Raw genomic sequence first — 19,630 nt, forward strand, 5'->3', positions numbered from 1 at the left:
ATTAACAACCAATTATTTTCTCCCTTCTTTAGAAATAAGTTAGGTAAAGCATATCTTAGAAACCCAAAAATTAAGGAAAAAGATTCTCCAACTTTTTTAGTTAATCAAGCAAAGATTACTTCATTTTTTATAAAAAAGCTTTTAAGGATTGCTTATGAAAATACTTCTTAGCATTTATTAAATTATTATTTTATAATGAATTTTGGTTATTAAATACAATAATTTAGAGTTATAATTTGATAGGTGATTTATTAAACTTAAAAAAGGTTAAATTATATTTAAGGTCACTTTAAAATAGGGTTTGTCTTATTTTAATCACTTTAATTTTATTTTCAACTTAGTTACTTTAATTAAGATAATTGTTTGAACTAATCACTATCGTAAAATTTTATGTTAATCCATTAACGGATTACTAACATTGCACATTAACCAATTGAATGAACACATGTGGTATTGTTTTTTTAAAAAAAACTTTTGACTAAAGAAATTTATAAAAAGTGATATGAAAATTAGAGAAAGAAAAAGAAACAAATTGGGAGAAAGATTTGGGATTATTATGGGTGGATATATCATCTAAAGAAGATAATAAACAAGTTCTAGTATTAGTAAGAAGAAGAAAAGGTGAAGAAGAAGAAAAAAAGAAAAAGAAAGAATAAAAGAGAAAAAGATAAAGATAAAGATAAAGGTAGGGAGTAGCTATGTAACTTAAATTTTTTAGTTGAATAGATAATATAAACAGTCACGTTAACTTTAATGTTACAATTCAATAATTAAAATATAAATGTAATGAATTGATAATATCAGTGATCACATCTTGACCTTTTTAAAAACATAATTTAAATTTGAATCCATTTATTATTTAAATTAAAAATGAATATATAAATATCCGACTATATAATAAAAATTTAAATTTATGAAAAACATATCAAATAATAAGGTTAAGTAATCAAAGTAAGGTAAAACCTTTTAATGTTTACTCAATAAGAGCTAAAATAGTCAAATGAATTATTAATTTATTTTTTAAAAGTGCTAAAATATTTGAAACCTAATATGCTATATATGAAAAATCCCTATTCAAGCATCTTTCACCCCAATTTACATATTTAACTCAATAATAAGGAATAAGAAATTCCGAATAATATATATTGTATATGCAAATCCTAAATATGAAACCAGACATAATTCGACCTTAAAATAAAAAAAATAAAAAATATATATAGATGGAATTGGACTAAAATAAAAAAAGGTTAAAATAAAATACGAAATAAAATTGAAATATCATTCATATCTATACTATTATTTAAAGTTTTGGTAGAAGTGATGTTACTGTCAACTAGGAAATTATAAAAATATATATATATATAATTATACAAAGAATGAGATTTCAAGCCAAAGAAGAAAATCAAAATGATATGAGTGTAACATAAAGTGAAAAAAATGAAAGGAGAAATTAATTAGGGATAGAAAAAAGATGAAGGGATTGCACCAAAATTCAACCCGAATGCATGAGCTTTATTGTCGAAAAGGAAGTCCACGTGAGGTGAAACTAAAAGATCAATAATGAAGGGTATTTATTAGCCTAGCCTGCTCTTAGTTGTTAGTTAGCTGCTGGTATCAGCTTGATTATTTTTGGAATTCCAAACAAACCCAGAGATCAAATCTGCGACATATTCGGGTTGGAAGAAAGAATCATCAAATATGGAGGTAGAGCCGTTTAGGAACAAGACTGAGAAACCATCAATGGATCTCCCGCACACTACTACTTCAGACGCCACCAGAGTCCTCAGGAAGAGGCGGAAACGCAGAAACATCTGTTTCGGAGCCATTGCCTTGTTGGTTTTCATCATCATCTTGATCATCATCTTAGCCTTCACCGTCTTCAAAGCCAAGCGCCCCATCACCACCGTCGACTCCGTTTCCTTATCCGACCTCAATTTCTCCGTCGATTTGGCCAGGTTCAGAGTTCTGCTCAACGCCACCCTCGACGTCGATCTCTCCATCAAGAACCCTAACAAGGTGGGATTCAAGTACAGAGACTCCAACGCCCAATTGAATTACAGAGGGCAGCAAATCGGGGAGGCTCCCATCCCGGCAGGTAAGATCTCCGCAGATCAAACGGTCCCCATGAACTTAACTCTAACAGTAATGGCGGATCGTTTGATCTACAATTCGAGATTCTTTTCGGATGTCACAACGGGCGGCGTATTGCCGCTCTACGCCGTGACTAGGATTTCAGGCAAGGTGAATGTCATGAACCTGTTCAAGATTCAGGTAGAATCATCAACTACATGCGAATTTACAGTCTTTTTATCAAATTCAAGCGTGGGGGACCAAAATTGCAAGTATAAGACAAAATTTTAATCCTTTACATACATGTATAGTTTGTTTGTAGGTGGTAGTAATTGTAATTTTCAGTTAGTGGTAGACAAAATCAGTGTTTTTTATTTGGATTCAGATAATAAATTGGTGTGATTCCAGATTTACAATCAACCCCTTTGACTGATGAGAGCAACTCAGATGGACCCCTTTTTATTCATACTTCTTTAATTTTTATGCTCAATCCCATCATTTTAACTCTTCATTTCTAACATTGGCAAGAAATAAGATATGCAAAATCAAAGCGCCATCTTCTCTACATGCCTATGAATTTGGACGCTCTTTAAAGTTGTTTGGTATTCCAAGCCCATTTTATGATCATTTATATGAAAGTTGGAACAAAGCCTGTGTGCTCATACATATTATTTGATTCACGCGGCAGCTTTTAAAGTTGTTAAGATATCATTAGAATATCATATTATTTTGTTTAAAATTAGTGTGGATGTGCTTTCATCTCGTAATTTATGCAACCCTTTAAATTCACCCAAATCAACTTTAATTCTCATAGAATTTTTCTAAAGTACCAAAAATATAATGGAAGCAACTCAAAAACAAAAGAAAGCTCAAAAGAACAGAATAACCACAGAAAAACAAAGTACACCAAGTGTTTGAGTAAATGCTCTCAATATATTCTTTAACTCAAACAATAGAATACAATGGATGATTACAAATGAGGGGGAGGCTCTCTATTTATAGTTGAGCTCCCCCACCGCCAGCAATATAGATTGAGTTACATCGACGAACAATATCGAAGCCTATCTACAATTAAGGGGTTTATATAATCCCCAAGATTACAAAATCAAAACTTACCAAATTACAAATCTTCTAATATTATTTTCCCTATTTACTAAGGTAGCCTAATTTTCCGTAAGTATTTCACTAGGACACAAAGGCTTCAAGTAGATGGGCTTGGTCATTTGTTCTTTGAATTGGGTTAATTCAGGTAGATCGAATGAGCCACATTTAATATGTAGCTCTCCATGGAACGCTCTTTATGCTTTGGTCACGGGCTTTGAAACGCAGCCCGTGACATTCTACCCTACTATTCTCGTAACGCCCTCGTTGCGTCCTTGGAGTGGCACTGGTTTGACTCTTTTTCTAACTGTTTCGATGCCTTGGCCCTTTCCCAACTAGTTTCAGTATAGGGTAGTCCCACCCTTGGGAATTTTTGCCTCGTCACACTATGAACGTCACAAGTGAATAAATCCATAAACAGATTCAAGATTTATTCTTCTTAGGTCCAATTAGATGTACTGTCATGTCTCTGTCTTATGGGAGTCATCTGCTCCAATATCTAAGACAAAGTATCTCCCTAATTGGACTTTATAGATGACATATTAGTCTTTCAATCGGTTTGCTCATTTCCGATTAGACTAAAGACATGTTTAAGTTCATCTACTAATATAAATTGTCTTTTTGTATTACGATCTGACCACGTAATACTGCTTAGTATTAGTTTAAACATTAGACAACCAATAAGCAACATTTTCTTCCATTTTGCTATGCGTGAAAAAACTATGTGAGGACAATCATACAAAGTATATTGATGTAATCAATGAATTTTTTTTATTAACCAATCTGTTCGGAAAAAGTACAAGTTTACTAATGAATATACTACACTCAGGGCAGTAGATCCAATATTACGTCGTGAAGAAGAACCTCCAAAGTCGCGACATCGGCCCAAAACTTTGAAATCTTTACAATTTGGTCATGTTTTAACCTTGGGTTAGTGAAAGAGCTTTCATAAGCTTGTATAATACACAAAAATGATTATGTATTATTTAATACACATGATTTACTTGTACTTGAATGTATAAATTAAGTAATATTGATTGTAGTTTCTCTGGAAATGAATGTGGCTCCTTGAGGCTCGACCTGGCAATCGGGTCGGATAATAGGGTGTTACAAAATCCATTTATAGATTAATTTACTTGTGACATTCATAGTGTAACTTACCTCAATCTTGAGTAAGTGGTTGACTATCTGTGTGACACTCGTATAATTTGATTTATTAAAAGCCTAAGTTCAAATAACTAAAGAAATGAAAGTTGGTATGTTGGGCATACGACTTCTACATGGCATAACTTCATTTATAATAGTGGAATTCATAGCCCAATAAAAGGTAGAAGATATCATTTCATTGGCATTACAAGATAAATGAAAAGGTAATATGACCATGGGTCATTTGTTTAAGACAATTAATTTAATTACTATTTATTAATAATTAACTTTTTCATGAAGGAAAATGTAATGACTACCATAAGATAAAATGAAATCATATTGGATGAACGAATTTAACCCAAAGAGATTACGGATATCCTATGAGTGTAATACACTATTGACAAAGTCATTGGACAAACACTTATTAAATTGCTTTTGTAATTATATATAATAAGGGAGAGTTCAATCATGGTACTTTAGTGGAATGACTCCATAATTAAATAATGTTGTAATTAAAAGGTAAATAGCAGAAACTTAACTACAAATTATTTGAGCCCTAATTATATATGTCCAATCGGTCCCTCTACTATCTCGATATAACCCAAAATGAATTGCATATAAAATTGATACTATGGAATGAATGCAAACGGCAATTAAGAGAAATAGATTGCATGCATGTATCGCTATTTGCAGTGAATGCATTTTCTTGTTAAGTATAAAAGATAGAAATTAAATTAATTTCTTTGGATTATTATTTAATTTATTGCAAATAATTGGTGTTCTAAGTGAGAATTAAATTTAATTAGTTATCATAGTTTTATTGAAAGAGACAATCAAATATATTTCCTCATAAATTTTAATAAAGCAAAGTTGTCATGATTAACAGAATTAGAATTGGATTGAGAAAATAATTTAATTGGATAAATTAATTAATTTAAATAAACAATATTTTGAAAATAAAAAAATAGTTATTTTATTAGATAAAAGTTCAGATAATATACATACTTGTACCCAGTACATGAAACGAGCTAGGGAGCCCATATCGTTACATGAAGGGCAGCAAATCCTAGTCCTAATAAGGGTTCTCGTCGTCCCTTGGTATTCCACTTATAGTGGAATACTGTATTTTCTATTAAAAAATTATTATTTAATTACCCATTGTTCAAGTAAAATTATTTTACCATTTTCCAATAAATAGGAATTATGTAATGACCTAAAAATACACAAGATAAAACCAATTGAGTATCGTTATTCTATAATAATAAAAAAGTGATAATTTATTTATAAGAATAAATTTTATTTTCTGAAAAACTCAAAGTTTTTTTTATTCCCATAAAGAGAAATTAATTTTCCCACTAAAAGTTAATAAAAGTTTTCATTTTATGTGTTCGAATTGTTTTGTTTGAGCCAACATTCGAAGCAGTTTGCAGTTCAAGTATAGTGGAGAAGATCGTTCCATAGAAAGCCGAGAAATGACTTAGATTGCATCGTTCAAAGCACATGTAATAATTCAGTTTAGGGCAGTGTTGTTTGAATCGAATTGGACCGATCGGTCGGATCGGTTGGACCAAGAACCGACCGTGGGATTGCCTGAAAAGTGTGTTTGAACTGGTTAGATCGGGAACTGGAACGACCAATTAACAAATTGATTGAACCGATGGTAAAACCATTTTTAAGTTTTTTTTTAATTATTTTTTAGTTAAACTAATGAACTGGTGGATTGACTGGTATGACCATCGGTACGGTTTAAAAAATATTAGTTTTGGGTTTATTATCATAAATACCACATGACTTGGTTTAAGAAAAATTTTAAACTTTCGCTATACCTAAAAATACTATTTTTTAAACCAATTTTTCCAAAAATTGCGTACTTCCACTATCTTAGTATAATTCAATCGGGGATTTTCCAATTCACTTCTAAGAATCAACACCTTTTGAAGACAAGATATAACATTTACAACACTATCTTTCTAAGGCTAAGATAGAATTTCGCTTTAGTTTTTATGACTAAACTAAAACCCAGTTCAACTAGTAATCCTCCAAATACAATCGGTAAATGAATGAAAGTAAACAAAGAAATCCTCTACAAGGAATATGTTACACAATTTAAGCTCTCAAAAAAATGAAATAAAAGTGATAAAATATATTATAATAAGCTTTCGCAAGATATGTACAAGAGAAATACAAAAAAAAAATGAAGGGTTAAGACTTGAAAAAATAGTTGTTAGAATGCAAAACCTTCAAGGCAAGTTTCAATACCTCGCTCCTTGAGAATTTTTTTAATGGATGTAATGTTGTGGGAGTAATTTGGGTAACGTTTCTAATCAAAAGAAAAGTTTAAATACCAACTTAACAGAAAGGGCATAATTTAAGTACTAATTGTGGGTTAAGCCTTTTAAACATATATATCATATATTAAGGGCTTCATTGAGTTGGTACCACTCATTAACCAAGTTCTAACTCAACCTGAATTATCAAAAATTCGTTTCTTTTACAAATGAACAAATATTATCCTGAGGGTGTTTATGTCTTTTTATATTTTAATAAAAATAGAAAAATATATACATATAATGAGAACCATGATATTTGAACTTGAGATATTATAATTCTTGCTATCTCAACTTTAAGTCACATTTATTTATTTTATATCAATTTTTTCATATATTTACTACATATTTTTTTATCAACATCGTGGGTAGACGTGTTCATGGGCCAGTTGGCCCGACCTAACCAACCCAACCCACTTTGTGCAAGGTTTAGATTTATGTTTTTTAACCTCAGATTAGCTTGACTTGGCCTGTAATGTTTGAAAAAATAAAAAATAATTTAATATTAATATTAATATATTTTTATAATTAAATTTAAATAAAATATTTTTATTTTTTTTATTAATGAATTGAGTCATTTGGGCAGACTGAGCTCGAGGTCAAGTTTGTAATTTTTTTTGGAATCAAGCTTGAACCCGACTCGACTTATGAACACATCTAATAGTGAGTGTCATAATCTAATATATCTATACTTATTATAAAACCCCTAGTGAGCTGGTGTTACAAGTTAACCAAGTACTAACTTAATTGAGAAAAGACTAATATATTGTAATACCACTTACTGATCTAATCACCGTCACAAATAAAAGATATCACATTTACACACTCTTAGCTTAAAAAAAAATTGTTATCGAAATCATTCTTAATAAAATCCTTTTTTAAATAATTGCCAACAATTATAAAGGTTAAAACACCTGTTAAAAACATATTAAATATAAAAAAACTAACTTTTGAGTGCTTCGATGGCCAAAAAAAATGTACACTTTTGGAGGTAGGAAAACATACATCTTTCTTAAAATAAAACACATTTTTATACTTTGAGTTATTTTACAAACCTTCTCGAGGTCTTACATTTCTATTTAAGTCATTTTCAAATTCTCGTTACAAAATGAGAATATTTGGGCATCATACAATGCCTTTTCATGACAACAAAAAAAAAAACGTTTTTATAGGTGCACGAGAAGATGTATTGGTACCTCTACCCCATGTACGATACATACATTTAATACTGTAGCATTTTAGCTACTGACTTACATTTTAGATCATCTTAAAAAACATAAAAATATGCTAAGTTTCAAATCATTTTAAAACAATATCGACACTCATTTAAACTCAAATTCTTCTCAAAAACATGTTTAAATTAATTTGAATACCAAAACTTGAATTGAAAACCATTAAAAAAATTATAAACATTATGAAAATACTTTCGAGTTTGCAAACTCAATGTTTAACAAAAATAACCTATGTATATGTCATTACAAATTCTTCTAATGCAATTAAAGGCAAGATCATTTCACTATGCCCTCAAACTTTGAACAGTGATGTGATATTCCCAAGACATAAACTCTAGCTTTAAGGAAGGTCTTCTAATTATGTGTTTAAATCACTAAACGCGTTAAGTTCGAAAAGCCTAATAATAACACCAAGATTTCCTACTTTACCAATTCTTAGACTAGTGTTGAGTTTTTTTATATCAATTATGAAATTCCATTTTTTATATACCACTTATTAATGAGAAATTAAATTCCCTTCTTATTCACTAAGACTTGAGGTTCTCAAGCATGATTTTAATCAATTAATCACTTGAGGTAATTATCTTTTACTTCTTTATTGAGCATTCACTTAAGTTACTAAGTCATTATCACTTTATACATTAAAGGTAATTACCATTAACTAAGCTTCACTAGTTTTTCTCAACACTTGATTCCACTAATTATTTGTTTACAGTCATCTTTTCCACCAAATTTCTTTTCTTTAAACACAAAACAATATTAGCAAGCAACATATCAATTAGAAAAAGCTCCAACTTAAAGTGGACCCCACATTTAATGTTTAATTATTATTTTTATTCTATTCTCATCCAATTGTCACAATTAATCCCAACTATTTAATATCTTACCATTGTAATGTTCCATGCACAATTCCGATGAAAATGTTCCTTTTATGGAAAAATTAATTGCACTTTAACCCCTTATTGCTTATTACATCAAGTTTCCCTTAATTCATACTTATCACTCATAAATACAACTTATTCATGAAAATGTTTGCTTTTATGACCTTTCTTGGAAAAACAATGATTTAGTCCCTATACTTTTCACTTACTTAATTTAGTCCAATTGTGACACTAATGCATATTCCTTATCATCTTCATACCAAATAACTATTATTAACTCATCGTTTCTATGTTTGATCAAATTACACTTGAATCCTTACACATCTTGGAAAATCTTCCTTTAATGAAAAATAAACAAAACTTAATCAGGATAGATTTACACTCATTTCAATTAAAGCATGCCATAATCTAATCCTTGAAGGGGCAACGAGAAATAGTTGATGAAAATAATCCAATCTTTGGGCATTAAAAATTTCAAACAATCATAAAAAGACCTCATAGTGCAAATCAGTTCAACATTCGATCCCATTTTCTTAAAATTGGGGCAATGAAGCCCAAAAATTTTCCCAACACATTGGGGAAATATACTCAATACCACATATGTCTACCAAAATACTACCTTTTTTTTGAACCAAATATATCCTTATTCTAAACTCGTTTAGCCCATTCAGCGACCGCAACATATGCCTCTAATTGCTCACTACTTCAATGAGTGTTGGCTCATAGTCATTTGGAGCTACATAACCATGGAGGTTCATGACAGTTGCAGCCACATTCGCAAGTCCGCCATCCGGAACATCATTCCTGAATCTAACGCCTGCTGCCAATCCTGGACCTCCGATTGCAATAGGCACCTATTTGGAACACATCACGAATTAAGTAATTATAACTGTAAATGAAGAAATGTGCATATTGCGGAAACTTACAGGCTGACAAGTGTGGGAAGTGAGGATTTGGAGCTTGCCACTCTTGTCATAAAGAGGTTGCCCGGACTTATTCCTCTTCACCATGTCCTCAGCATTGCCATGGTCAGCGGTCACAACATATATTCCACCAACTTGCTCTATGGCATCAATGATCATCTGCAACCCAACAATATAATCATGTCAGAAACGCCCAACAAATGATCATCATTGGGTGTATATGCATGTCAAGTAGAAAAGATGACATTGATTTCCGATGGTTCGTTTCTCATTAGCATCCTACCACGGTTGGTCAAGTTTGTCCCCTCAAGTGCCGCAAGTGAAAAGAAGACTGAAGACTTCCAATCAAACTAGTGAATTCAAGAAAGGCTACACCATTGATAACCTAATTAAGTCATTTTCCCCTAAACTCCGCATTTTATTCCATCTTTATGTTTTGATTATTCATTAAAATGGTGACAAATAAAGAATGAACTCAAGCCAGCTTACCTTGACAGCTTCATCAGCGGCCTTGCATGCCACAACAGTAGCCTGGATATCTCCAGTATGACCAACCATATCACCATTCGGAATGTTCACACGCACCTACACGGATAATAAAACAGCTTGTCAACATTTTTCATTGATATGAATGCCTATTTAGTAATTAGTCAACTGACGATCACCTGGTCGAATTTGCGGCTCAGAATTGCATCCCTAGCCTTTTCACCAATCTCCAGTGCCTTCATTTTCGGTTGAACATTGAATGTAATGCCAACGTCACTTGGGATTTCCACATATTCTTCCATTTCAGGGTTGAAATAGCCGGAGCGATTTCCATTCCAGAAGAATGTGACATGGCCAAATTTAACTGTCTCACTGTTGATACAGGAAGGGGACAATTAACATACAGAAAAGCAAAAAAAAAAAATTATCAGACAATTTAAAAAACCACATTTCAATAAAACGAGGATTCCAAGATAAAAATAGGCATATAACTCTTTTCCCATTATAGTATGAATACTGTGGGAGACAAGTCTCATGAGCCCTCCTTTCACCTGGGGATCATCGCTAGGGGGCCTGAATTAAGGTATAATTGCATGTTTGATTAGTAAAATCAAAGAACATCAATTAATAAACACACCTGCACGCAAAAGTACGTACACCATTGTGCACCAAATATTCGCCGGATGTTCTGTCAATCTCGGGGGGAGAAACAAGGTAGCGGCCTGGAAGCTTCAACTCACCATCATATTGGAGCATTCCAGCATAACGAATTTTAGGAACCTTTACGCGATCAAATTTGTCGAAATCTTGATACTCGAGTGCCTTTGCGAGCATAACCATTCGATCTGCTCGGAAGTTAAAAGTAACAACAGCATCACCATCTTCTATTGGACCCACAGCTTTCTCATTCTCATCAACAATAACAAAGGGAGGTAAGTACTGGTCATTGGCGTTTTCCCTTAATTTCTTTACAGCTTCAACAGCATTTGTAAACTTGTGAGGGGCTTCACCACGAACCTGAGCATCCCATCCTCGTTTCACAACGTCCCAATCATTCTGCAAAAGATCAGAGCACAAAATTTAAATTCTCAATCCATGCAATTAAGGTAGAATCTCTTCCTTAGAATGATTCATTTGGTATTTGTTGCCTTGTCAAATAAAAGTTAAAAAGAAGCATGACATAAACAATAATCCGTATATTTCGTATAAATGCAAAATACTATAATCATCTTAACTATCCAACATGATTTGGGGGCTTTTGACAATTATTTCTCACCTCATAACGGTCCATTGTGACATACATGCGGCCTCCACCAGATGCAATCTGGGCATCAACACCATTCTCACGTAATTTTGCAAGGTCACTCTCAAGAGTCTCCACAAAGCCTACACTTGAACCATCCAATACATCACGACCATCGGTGAGAATATGAACACGAATTCTTTTAGCACCACGCTCACTAGCTCCCTTCAGCAACAACTGCAGAAAGAGAAAAATAAATAACAGAATGGAAATGAATTAGCTGGGAGGTTGTCCCGAGTGACGACAATTACCTGCAATTGATCAAGTCGTGAATGGACGCCACCATCACTAAGTAATCCAATCAGGTGCAAAGTTCCCTTTTCAAAGCATTCGCTTATGTACTTGAATCCTTCTCCTTCATAGATTTTTCCAGAGGCAAGAGCAATATCAACAAGCTTAGCCCTAGAGTTATAAATGAATCAACAGGTTAGAACACTGGGACCACAGTTAACCTGCCAGAAGTCCATCTTCAAAAGAAAGAAAATGGAATACCGGAAAAAGAAGACACTTGCAAAAGCTAAGAAGTACAAAACTATTTTGCTTCATCTCTTTATTTTGATAGTTACCATGTTTGACACATACTCAGGCATAGGTATGCCGAATGTTACCCTTTATGGACTCCCCAAACAGATGGAAAAACTTGGAAATTTTGAATATATCAACAATTTTTACACTTACACGAAGTTTGAATAACATGGATAAGAAATGTAAGGAAAAAAAGAAGAAGCATAGCAATACATTTAGTTCACAAGACAGAATGTCGCTCTAAAGGAGGAAGTGAAGCTTACCCTTGAGCGAAAATGCGACCTGCACCGAGAGCATTGTGACCAACTTCACTGTTTCCCATGTCATCCTCTGTGGGGAGCCCTACAGCCTTACCATGAGCTCTGATTAATCTCCACTTTTCAGGGGCACCCTATCAACAAGATTAATTCCAATTAAATTAAGTCTCTTTACATATTGATATATGGAAATGGAATCCTACTATGAAGCAAAAGAATGTACCAAAATATCTCAATGGAACACAATTATAATCCCTAATATGGATGGAATGAAGCTAATATATACTATATTACCGTAACTCACTCATCATTATTACTGAAGTATCCATGTACTATTAGTTATCCAAATGAAGCAGTCAAGTCTTTGTTTCTCATAGAGAGGCGAATCTAAACCTAGCAGTTTGAAGAAAAAGAAACTAACACCAGATCTGTTGCAAAACTAACTTTTTATAAATGAACAAATGATAGAAGCAAAAATCAAGCATGATGATTAACATCTAATTAGTAAAGGCACAAAAAAAAAAGAAGAAACTTCATTTGCTTAGAACAAACGAGATCCATAACAAATAACAGCATGGAATCGATTACCCACATCAAAGGCTTTAGTAAAAAAACTCCTGATCTAAGTTAAACTTCTTAAAAACAGAGATATAAAGCAAAGGAACCTGTTTGAGAGAATCCATGGTGGGAGTTTGAGCAACATGAATGCAATTGTACTCATCGGGTTTGTCCTCGCCCCAGCCATCGAGAACGATGAGAGCAAGGGTCTTCCCCTTTGGAAGTGTTGGGTGATCCGCCAATTTCCAGGAGACTTGCTGCCCTGAACTCCCCATAGATGTTAGTATGTGTGTGTGTTTGCTAGTTAGCTTGTGGTTGAGAGAGCGAGAGGATTAGGTAGTTGATTATATAAGAAATCTAAAACTCGAAAAATCAGGCAAAATGAAAAAAAGGGGGGGGGGGGGACGGCGTGAATGGTGAAGCGTTGCAGCTTTCAGGTTTTGACTTAAATAATAACAATAATATATATACATAAAACAGATGGCGTGAAGACTGAGTGCGTAGCGAACCCGTGGGAGAGTGCATCACCACGTGATCATCTTTTTCACTTACCTAACCTACACCAAAGCATCTCCCAAGTTTAAAATCTCGAATATACTTTTCATCGGTCATTATTCACAGGTTAATATTTGCCATAAATCTTTTCACTCTTCACTAATTTAAAATTTAATTTTTTAAGAATTTAATTACTTTATTTTTAAAATTTTAAGTCATTCTAAAATTAAAAAATATTTATTTCACAATTATGTAAATAAAAATAAATTTAAATTTAACAATATTAAATGTTAGATCTAAATTTGTGAATAATATATAGATTTATGACATATTTTATCCTTACTGGAATTTAAATATTGTAATATTTTCATTTGACGAATATTTGATAAAATGATAATAGAATTTTTATATTCATAAGAAGGATTAGGGGTTGATAAGTGTCATGTAAAATATTAAAAAATAAATGTTTAACAAAAAAAGACATATCACAACTTTTTAAGATTATTTGTAAAATAAAAAAGGTACGCAGCCTAAAAATTATCAGTTTTCTCTTTCACTGTCCCAGAGAAACAGTGCTTGTTGCAGTTGGGTAGGAGTAGGGTGGTGATTTTGTCAACAATGGTGAGGGATGAAATCTCACTCCTAGCAAACAAACTTGTTCAACTAAATGTTAAAAGTTCGCTGGTTGTTCCAACTGGAAAATCGATGATGCTATGTTCGGTGTGGACGTGAAGACCGTATAATCCGGATAGTTTTAGGGCACAAATGAAAAGTATATGGAAAAAAAATTGAGATCCAAGTGGCAGGGAAAATTTTATTTCAAATCTCGTTTGTAGATGAGGACGATTTGGAGATGATTTTGGAAGGGAGGCCTTGGTTATTTCGAAAATAGTTGATTATCTTTGAAAAACTGAAGGAAGCCATAGAAAGGAGAAAAATTAAATTGGTTCTCTCTCTGTTCTAGCTTAAGATAGGTTCATGTCAGCCTGAATACGAAAAGAAAGATCTAATGCATGCGATAGGTTCTACCTTTGGAGGGGTCCTTTGATCGGAGATAAAAGGGGATGCTTGACAATTGAAAGTCCAATTGGATATTCAGAAACCATTGTGCATGGGAATTTTTATCTCGACGGGAAATTAGGAGAGAGTTTCGTTACCCTTTAAATATGAAATTTTACCGATTTTCTGCTTTGGATGTGGTTGTATGGGTCATGTTGTAAAGGACTACTTAGAGTTAAAAAATTCAAAAAGAAAACAATCTAAAGGCGATCTACCTTATTCAGTTGTGCTACGTGCTGATTCCAATATATTAGGTAAAGAATGTATGCAATTTGGTTTTTCTGCAAAAAAAGCCATGAAACAATACTCAAATACTGGGGTGAAAGAGGGTGCTAGCATAAGCATAGAGCTGCAGTCAGAGGTTATGACCAAGGAGATTTCGGTGGTAAGGTACCAAGGGGAGGAGTCTGGCCCACTAAAAGTGGTTCTACAAAATTTGATTAGAATGAAAGATGGAAATCCAAATAAGTCGAATGGGATAATAGAAGAAAAGCTTGAAATATCCAAATAGCTGGGCTGGAGGAGACTAGTGAGGAATGCAATAAAAATGCCAAAATGGAAAATGTGACGGGAAAGAGAAAGTATAGGCTAGATAAGGAAAGGGATGATGAGTATTCTTCACTTTATGCTAACAGTAGCAAAAGATGAAGACTTGATATGGAAAGCATTTATCTTTCACCAACGAAGGTAACCTCAGAGTAATTGGTTGCTTCTTCTCAATTATGATCGGTGGCTACTTTTAGGCAAGCCGACCGGGCTCAATCAAAACTTTAAGTTGGAATGTCCGTGGATTGGGGAGTCCATGGGCAAAAAAAAAGCTTCGAGTTTTACTGAAGCAACATAATCCTCAAATGGTCTTCTTCATAGAGACAAAAATTAATAGGAAGAGTATGGAAATTCATATCAAAATCGATCTCTATTAAAATACATATCTTTTAAAATACAAATCGAAATCTATCTCTATTTGTTCTAAACGAAACTAGACTGACTCACAGTTACAATGATGTATAGTTCACTTCTTAATTATTTTCACAGAATTTATGGTGAATTTTTAAACTTATTGTTCATGTAATAATTTGTTTCTGGTAGATTTCACAAGTAAGTTTTTAGCTTCATTTTAAATCATCCAAACATGATTTGCACCCAAAGACATATAACATGCATGCATTATCACACAAGCATCATATTTATGACTTATCAAGAAGCATAGAAGAGTTAGAGGGTACCATCTTGATGGAAGAACACCAACAAAGTTTCTAGCCTAGCTTTCCACCACTTTGCCTTTACCCTTAGCTTTAAAAGATTCACCACTCTCTTTAACTAATAACCATGTAACACACAAGATTTCCCACTAAAAAAATAAAAGTTGATAGGATGCAAAAATACATGCTTTAAAATAAATAAATAAATAATATATGAGAAGATGGGTAGAGACTTCCTCAAACTCAAACCCTCCAAAATAGCCAAAAACCTCCACCTTCATCCTTGATGAACATAGATATTTTTTTTCATGGAACTTTAAAAAAAAAGCTAGATCAAAGCCCTTACTTTCTTTGAGATTTGAAGGATGAAAAATAGTGAGAACTCACTAAAATCTCTCTCCCTTTACACGGTTTGCTAAGGGAAATAGATGGAAAGAAGAAAAAAAATAAAGAAATGTAAAAAGAAAAAAAAATAAGGTGATTATAATATAGGAAAAAATGGGACAAATCCACTTTATCCCATACCTCAATTTGCCAAACCATCTTTTTCCCATTAATTGGGAGAAGACTTTTATTTAAAAATGGTAAAATCACCATATTAGCCATCCATATTCCCTCTACTTCATACAAGCTTCTGAATATCCTTAATTTCTTATAAAAAGGTTTAAAATCCACCTAAATTAATTCCAACAAAACTCAATCCCAAAATAAATTTATCCATCACCAACCCAGGTCAACGCTCGAACGTTGACTCGAGAATTTAGGGCCATTATAGGAAGAGTTACACTCTTACTAGAATTCTACCTGGGAATTTGATTTAAGATTAATTATTCCAAAAAAATATTATTTTGATAATTTAATAGTTATCTTAATTTTTTATTAATTTAATATTAAAATGATTATCTTAATATTAAATTTAATTTGATGTTTATCTTATAGATAGACATTCTATTATTTTAATAAGATTTAATATTCAATTTAATCTAATATATATCTTGATAAATATTATATTAATTTAATATTAATGTGATTAAGTTTAATCATAATTGAACTTTCTAAACTCTCCCTATATAAAGAAAGCCTTGGGCCATTATTTACACACTTGAATTCAAGAGAAAGTTGTGGAGAGAAAATTTTCTGAAGAGATTAATCTAGAAAATTTCTAGAGATATTTTTCTGATTTACAACTTGACCCAAAAGTTTAGAGAAATTACAAAATTACACCCTGGTAATTTTTGTGAATTTTTTTTTGATTTGAAGCGAGCCCACACTTAGCAGACGTGAGCTTGAGGATAGCGGAGAATACTACTCGGTCGAAACGCTTTTCCTAGATAAATCGAAAAGGTACAATTTTGATTAAGTGTTTATTACTTTAGATATCACAACCAAGATCTTATTTTGGAAAAGATTTTAAAACTCTGGTTTGTCCCTAAATTTATTTTCCACTTCGTTTTCCAAACCTATTTTTTCCAACAATGACTTACTCATGTAAAAAGTTTCACAGTCAGTTTTGACACATGATGCCCATATATATATCCTCGTTATAGTGCCTTTGAATACAATATTTAACAAATAGTTGTGAAAAAAATGACTTCTCCTTTCTTGCGAGATTGTGCTCGTAAGATAGTTCCACTAGACTTTCTCTCTTTCAACGTAGTCCAAACAAATAATTTCATTAAAAATAGATAGACTTAAATGGACTTCCAAGCCACAGATAGTCCCCAGCGAACTATTCCATCATTAGACCGTCTTTGGTGGACCTCCCATTTTAGACAGTCCTTAACGAACTTTCTATCCATATGATAACCTTTATGGACATTCTCGTCTTCAAGATAGTCCTTGGTAGACTTTCCTCATAAGGCAGTCCTAGGAAAACTTTCCACATAAGACAGTCCTTAGTGGACTTTCCCTGATTTTGGTGACCTCTTTGCTAATAAACACTTAGAATTGGAATATGAGGAATCTTCTCGCCTTCTCAGGGCCAATGTTGGCTTATTCATCACCAATAACAGACTCTTATTGACGAATACTGATTTGAAAATGCTTTGAAGGAAACACCCTTTCACTCTTCAAATACTCGTATACAAGATGCTTTTCCCTTACTTTTTGGCAGGGCATTTTATTAGCACACTTGCCTGCGTTCCAGTACACACCATAACTGTTGTGTCAAAGTTTTTGCCACACTAATCATTTAGTGATTCCCACTTGAATGCCTTGGTTGCTTCTCTGTTTACTGTCCTGGTGGACTTCAATTAGTCATAAGGATACATGTTCACCACTGGATCACGTCATGGCTATCCATGGACTTACGACTTTTAGAGTCTATAAAACTCTTTCAAGGTGTCACTCCGTAGAGCCTGTAGGACGTCTTCACTGTGTCACCCTAGGGAGCCTGTAGACAATCGTCATAGTACCACCCCATAAAACCTGTAGACCATCGTCATGGTGTTACTCCAAAGGACCTATATACCGTTTACACGGTGTCACCCTGAAGGACCAATAGATAATTATTCCTCGATGCCGCCAAACTCCCTTGAATCCCCTATCAAGTCCGCCTATTCTTCCATTAGGCCAATTGTTCCTATCTTCAGCTAACCCATCAAAGTAACTCATTCCGTACACTGCATTTTAAAACATATTTTTCACACACAACAATTCACTTATTACTATAACATATAGTATGTCATATTTTAATACATCAATACACCAACACATCGTGCAGTCAAAGAGTATACTAGCAATCATTCGTATATGTCCACAACCTTATGCATACATAGTTTGCCCAACCATTGTAATCATATATAGCAATGGATTTCATACTAAACTCAAAACAAACACTCAAACAGAACATATCAGTAGCACTACAACAAACAACACCCAACGTGGAGTATAAAAACTCACCTGCTATCCTTCCTCCTTGCTAGCTTAACTTTTCCAAACACTAGAGTCTCATTCATCCTGGTAGCTAAGCATGGAAACCATAATACAAGTTAAAATAAAAACATTCATACTTTAGAAACTAGCATCCAATAACATACAAAAGCCTTTTAGAGTTTCCTAGAAATCATTAACTTCCTTCTTTTTTCCTCAAATCCATGAAGGCAGAAAGGTTAAAAGTCTTAACAGTTACGCGATTCTCTATTGGCAGACATCAAAAGCCAATTTTAGCTCTCCATGCAGAGCTTTCCCTTAAACACTTTCCTTTTCAGAGCAGATTCAAGAAGAAAATGAATAAGATGAAATAGAAATGAGAAGAATTCCCTCGTAGAAATAACACTTCTCACATATATATAACCTCTACGCATGGTCATTAAGGAACACAAATTCTAAAACATTAACCGCTAATCATTATGTTCCCCACTAAGAAACTAGCCAGTTCCAACTTAACTAAACCAAAATTGAAACTCAACTATTTGTCATTCAACCACTAATTTCTTCAGATTTTACGATAGAGCCTATTGAACGAACATTTTATTCAATTAAGACAATCACATCTATTTCTACATTTTGTTTTCATGTCCAATCTTGTTGAAAATCAGGTGTGACATCAACTTGGTTCATGTCTGATGTATTTTCAATCTAGACAATCACATCTATGTTTCTATCTTTTGAGAGTAAACTATTCTAATACTTAAGATATGGTATCTGCCCCATTTGGACTGAATAAATGACATAATAGTCATTTAACTAATTTGCTCAATTTCGATCCATTAGATTATGGACCTTTTAAATTACCTACTAATACAAGTTGTATTCTTACATTATGATCTATCCACATAATGTAACTTAGTATTAGTTAAATATTAGGAAATCAATGAGCCAATATTTGTTTACATATTACTTTTGCGTGCAAAAACCATTAAGGACAAATACAAACAAAATTACTATGAATTATGAAATTTTATTTAAAACCGATCTATTTGAAAATTTGCAAGTACAAATGACAAATAAACTACACTTAGTCATTAGATGCTAACAAAAACATAGTCATGTTAAAGATATTTGTCCCACAATACGAGTAGTGGTGGAGAAAGGTCTTACTACACTAGAACTAGTGATATCAAT

General features: G+C 32.9%; 2 protein-coding genes across 2 annotated transcripts; one reads left to right on the forward strand and one right to left on the reverse strand.

Annotated features, from left to right (window-relative positions):
* Positions 1–1,308: 1,308 nt before the first annotated feature.
* On the forward strand, positions 1,309–2,490 carry LOC107951356 (uncharacterized). The gene has a single exon (XM_016886374.2). It carries the CDS (start codon positions 1,699–1,701, stop codon positions 2,359–2,361), a length of 663 nt encoding a protein of 220 aa, XP_016741863.1. The 5' UTR covers positions 1,309–1,698; the 3' UTR covers positions 2,362–2,490.
* A 6,704-nt stretch (positions 2,491–9,194) lies between these two features.
* On the reverse strand, positions 9,195–13,353 carry LOC107951353 (2,3-bisphosphoglycerate-independent phosphoglycerate mutase). The gene is made up of 9 exons (XM_016886368.2): positions 12,917–13,353; positions 12,258–12,385; positions 11,721–11,871; positions 11,443–11,646; positions 10,804–11,222; positions 10,346–10,538; positions 10,170–10,265; positions 9,684–9,839; positions 9,195–9,611 (listed from the first exon to the last, which is right to left on the reverse strand). Exons 1-9 carry the CDS (start codon positions 13,082–13,084, stop codon positions 9,447–9,449), a joined length of 1,680 nt encoding a protein of 559 aa, XP_016741857.1. The 5' UTR covers positions 13,085–13,353; the 3' UTR covers positions 9,195–9,446.
* Between the last annotated feature and the right edge of the window lie 6,277 nt (positions 13,354–19,630).

Source organism: Gossypium hirsutum, chromosome A02, assembly GCF_007990345.1.
Source record: "Gossypium hirsutum isolate 1008001.06 chromosome A02, Gossypium_hirsutum_v2.1, whole genome shotgun sequence".
NCBI classification, from domain to species: Eukaryota; Viridiplantae; Streptophyta; class Magnoliopsida; order Malvales; family Malvaceae; genus Gossypium; species Gossypium hirsutum.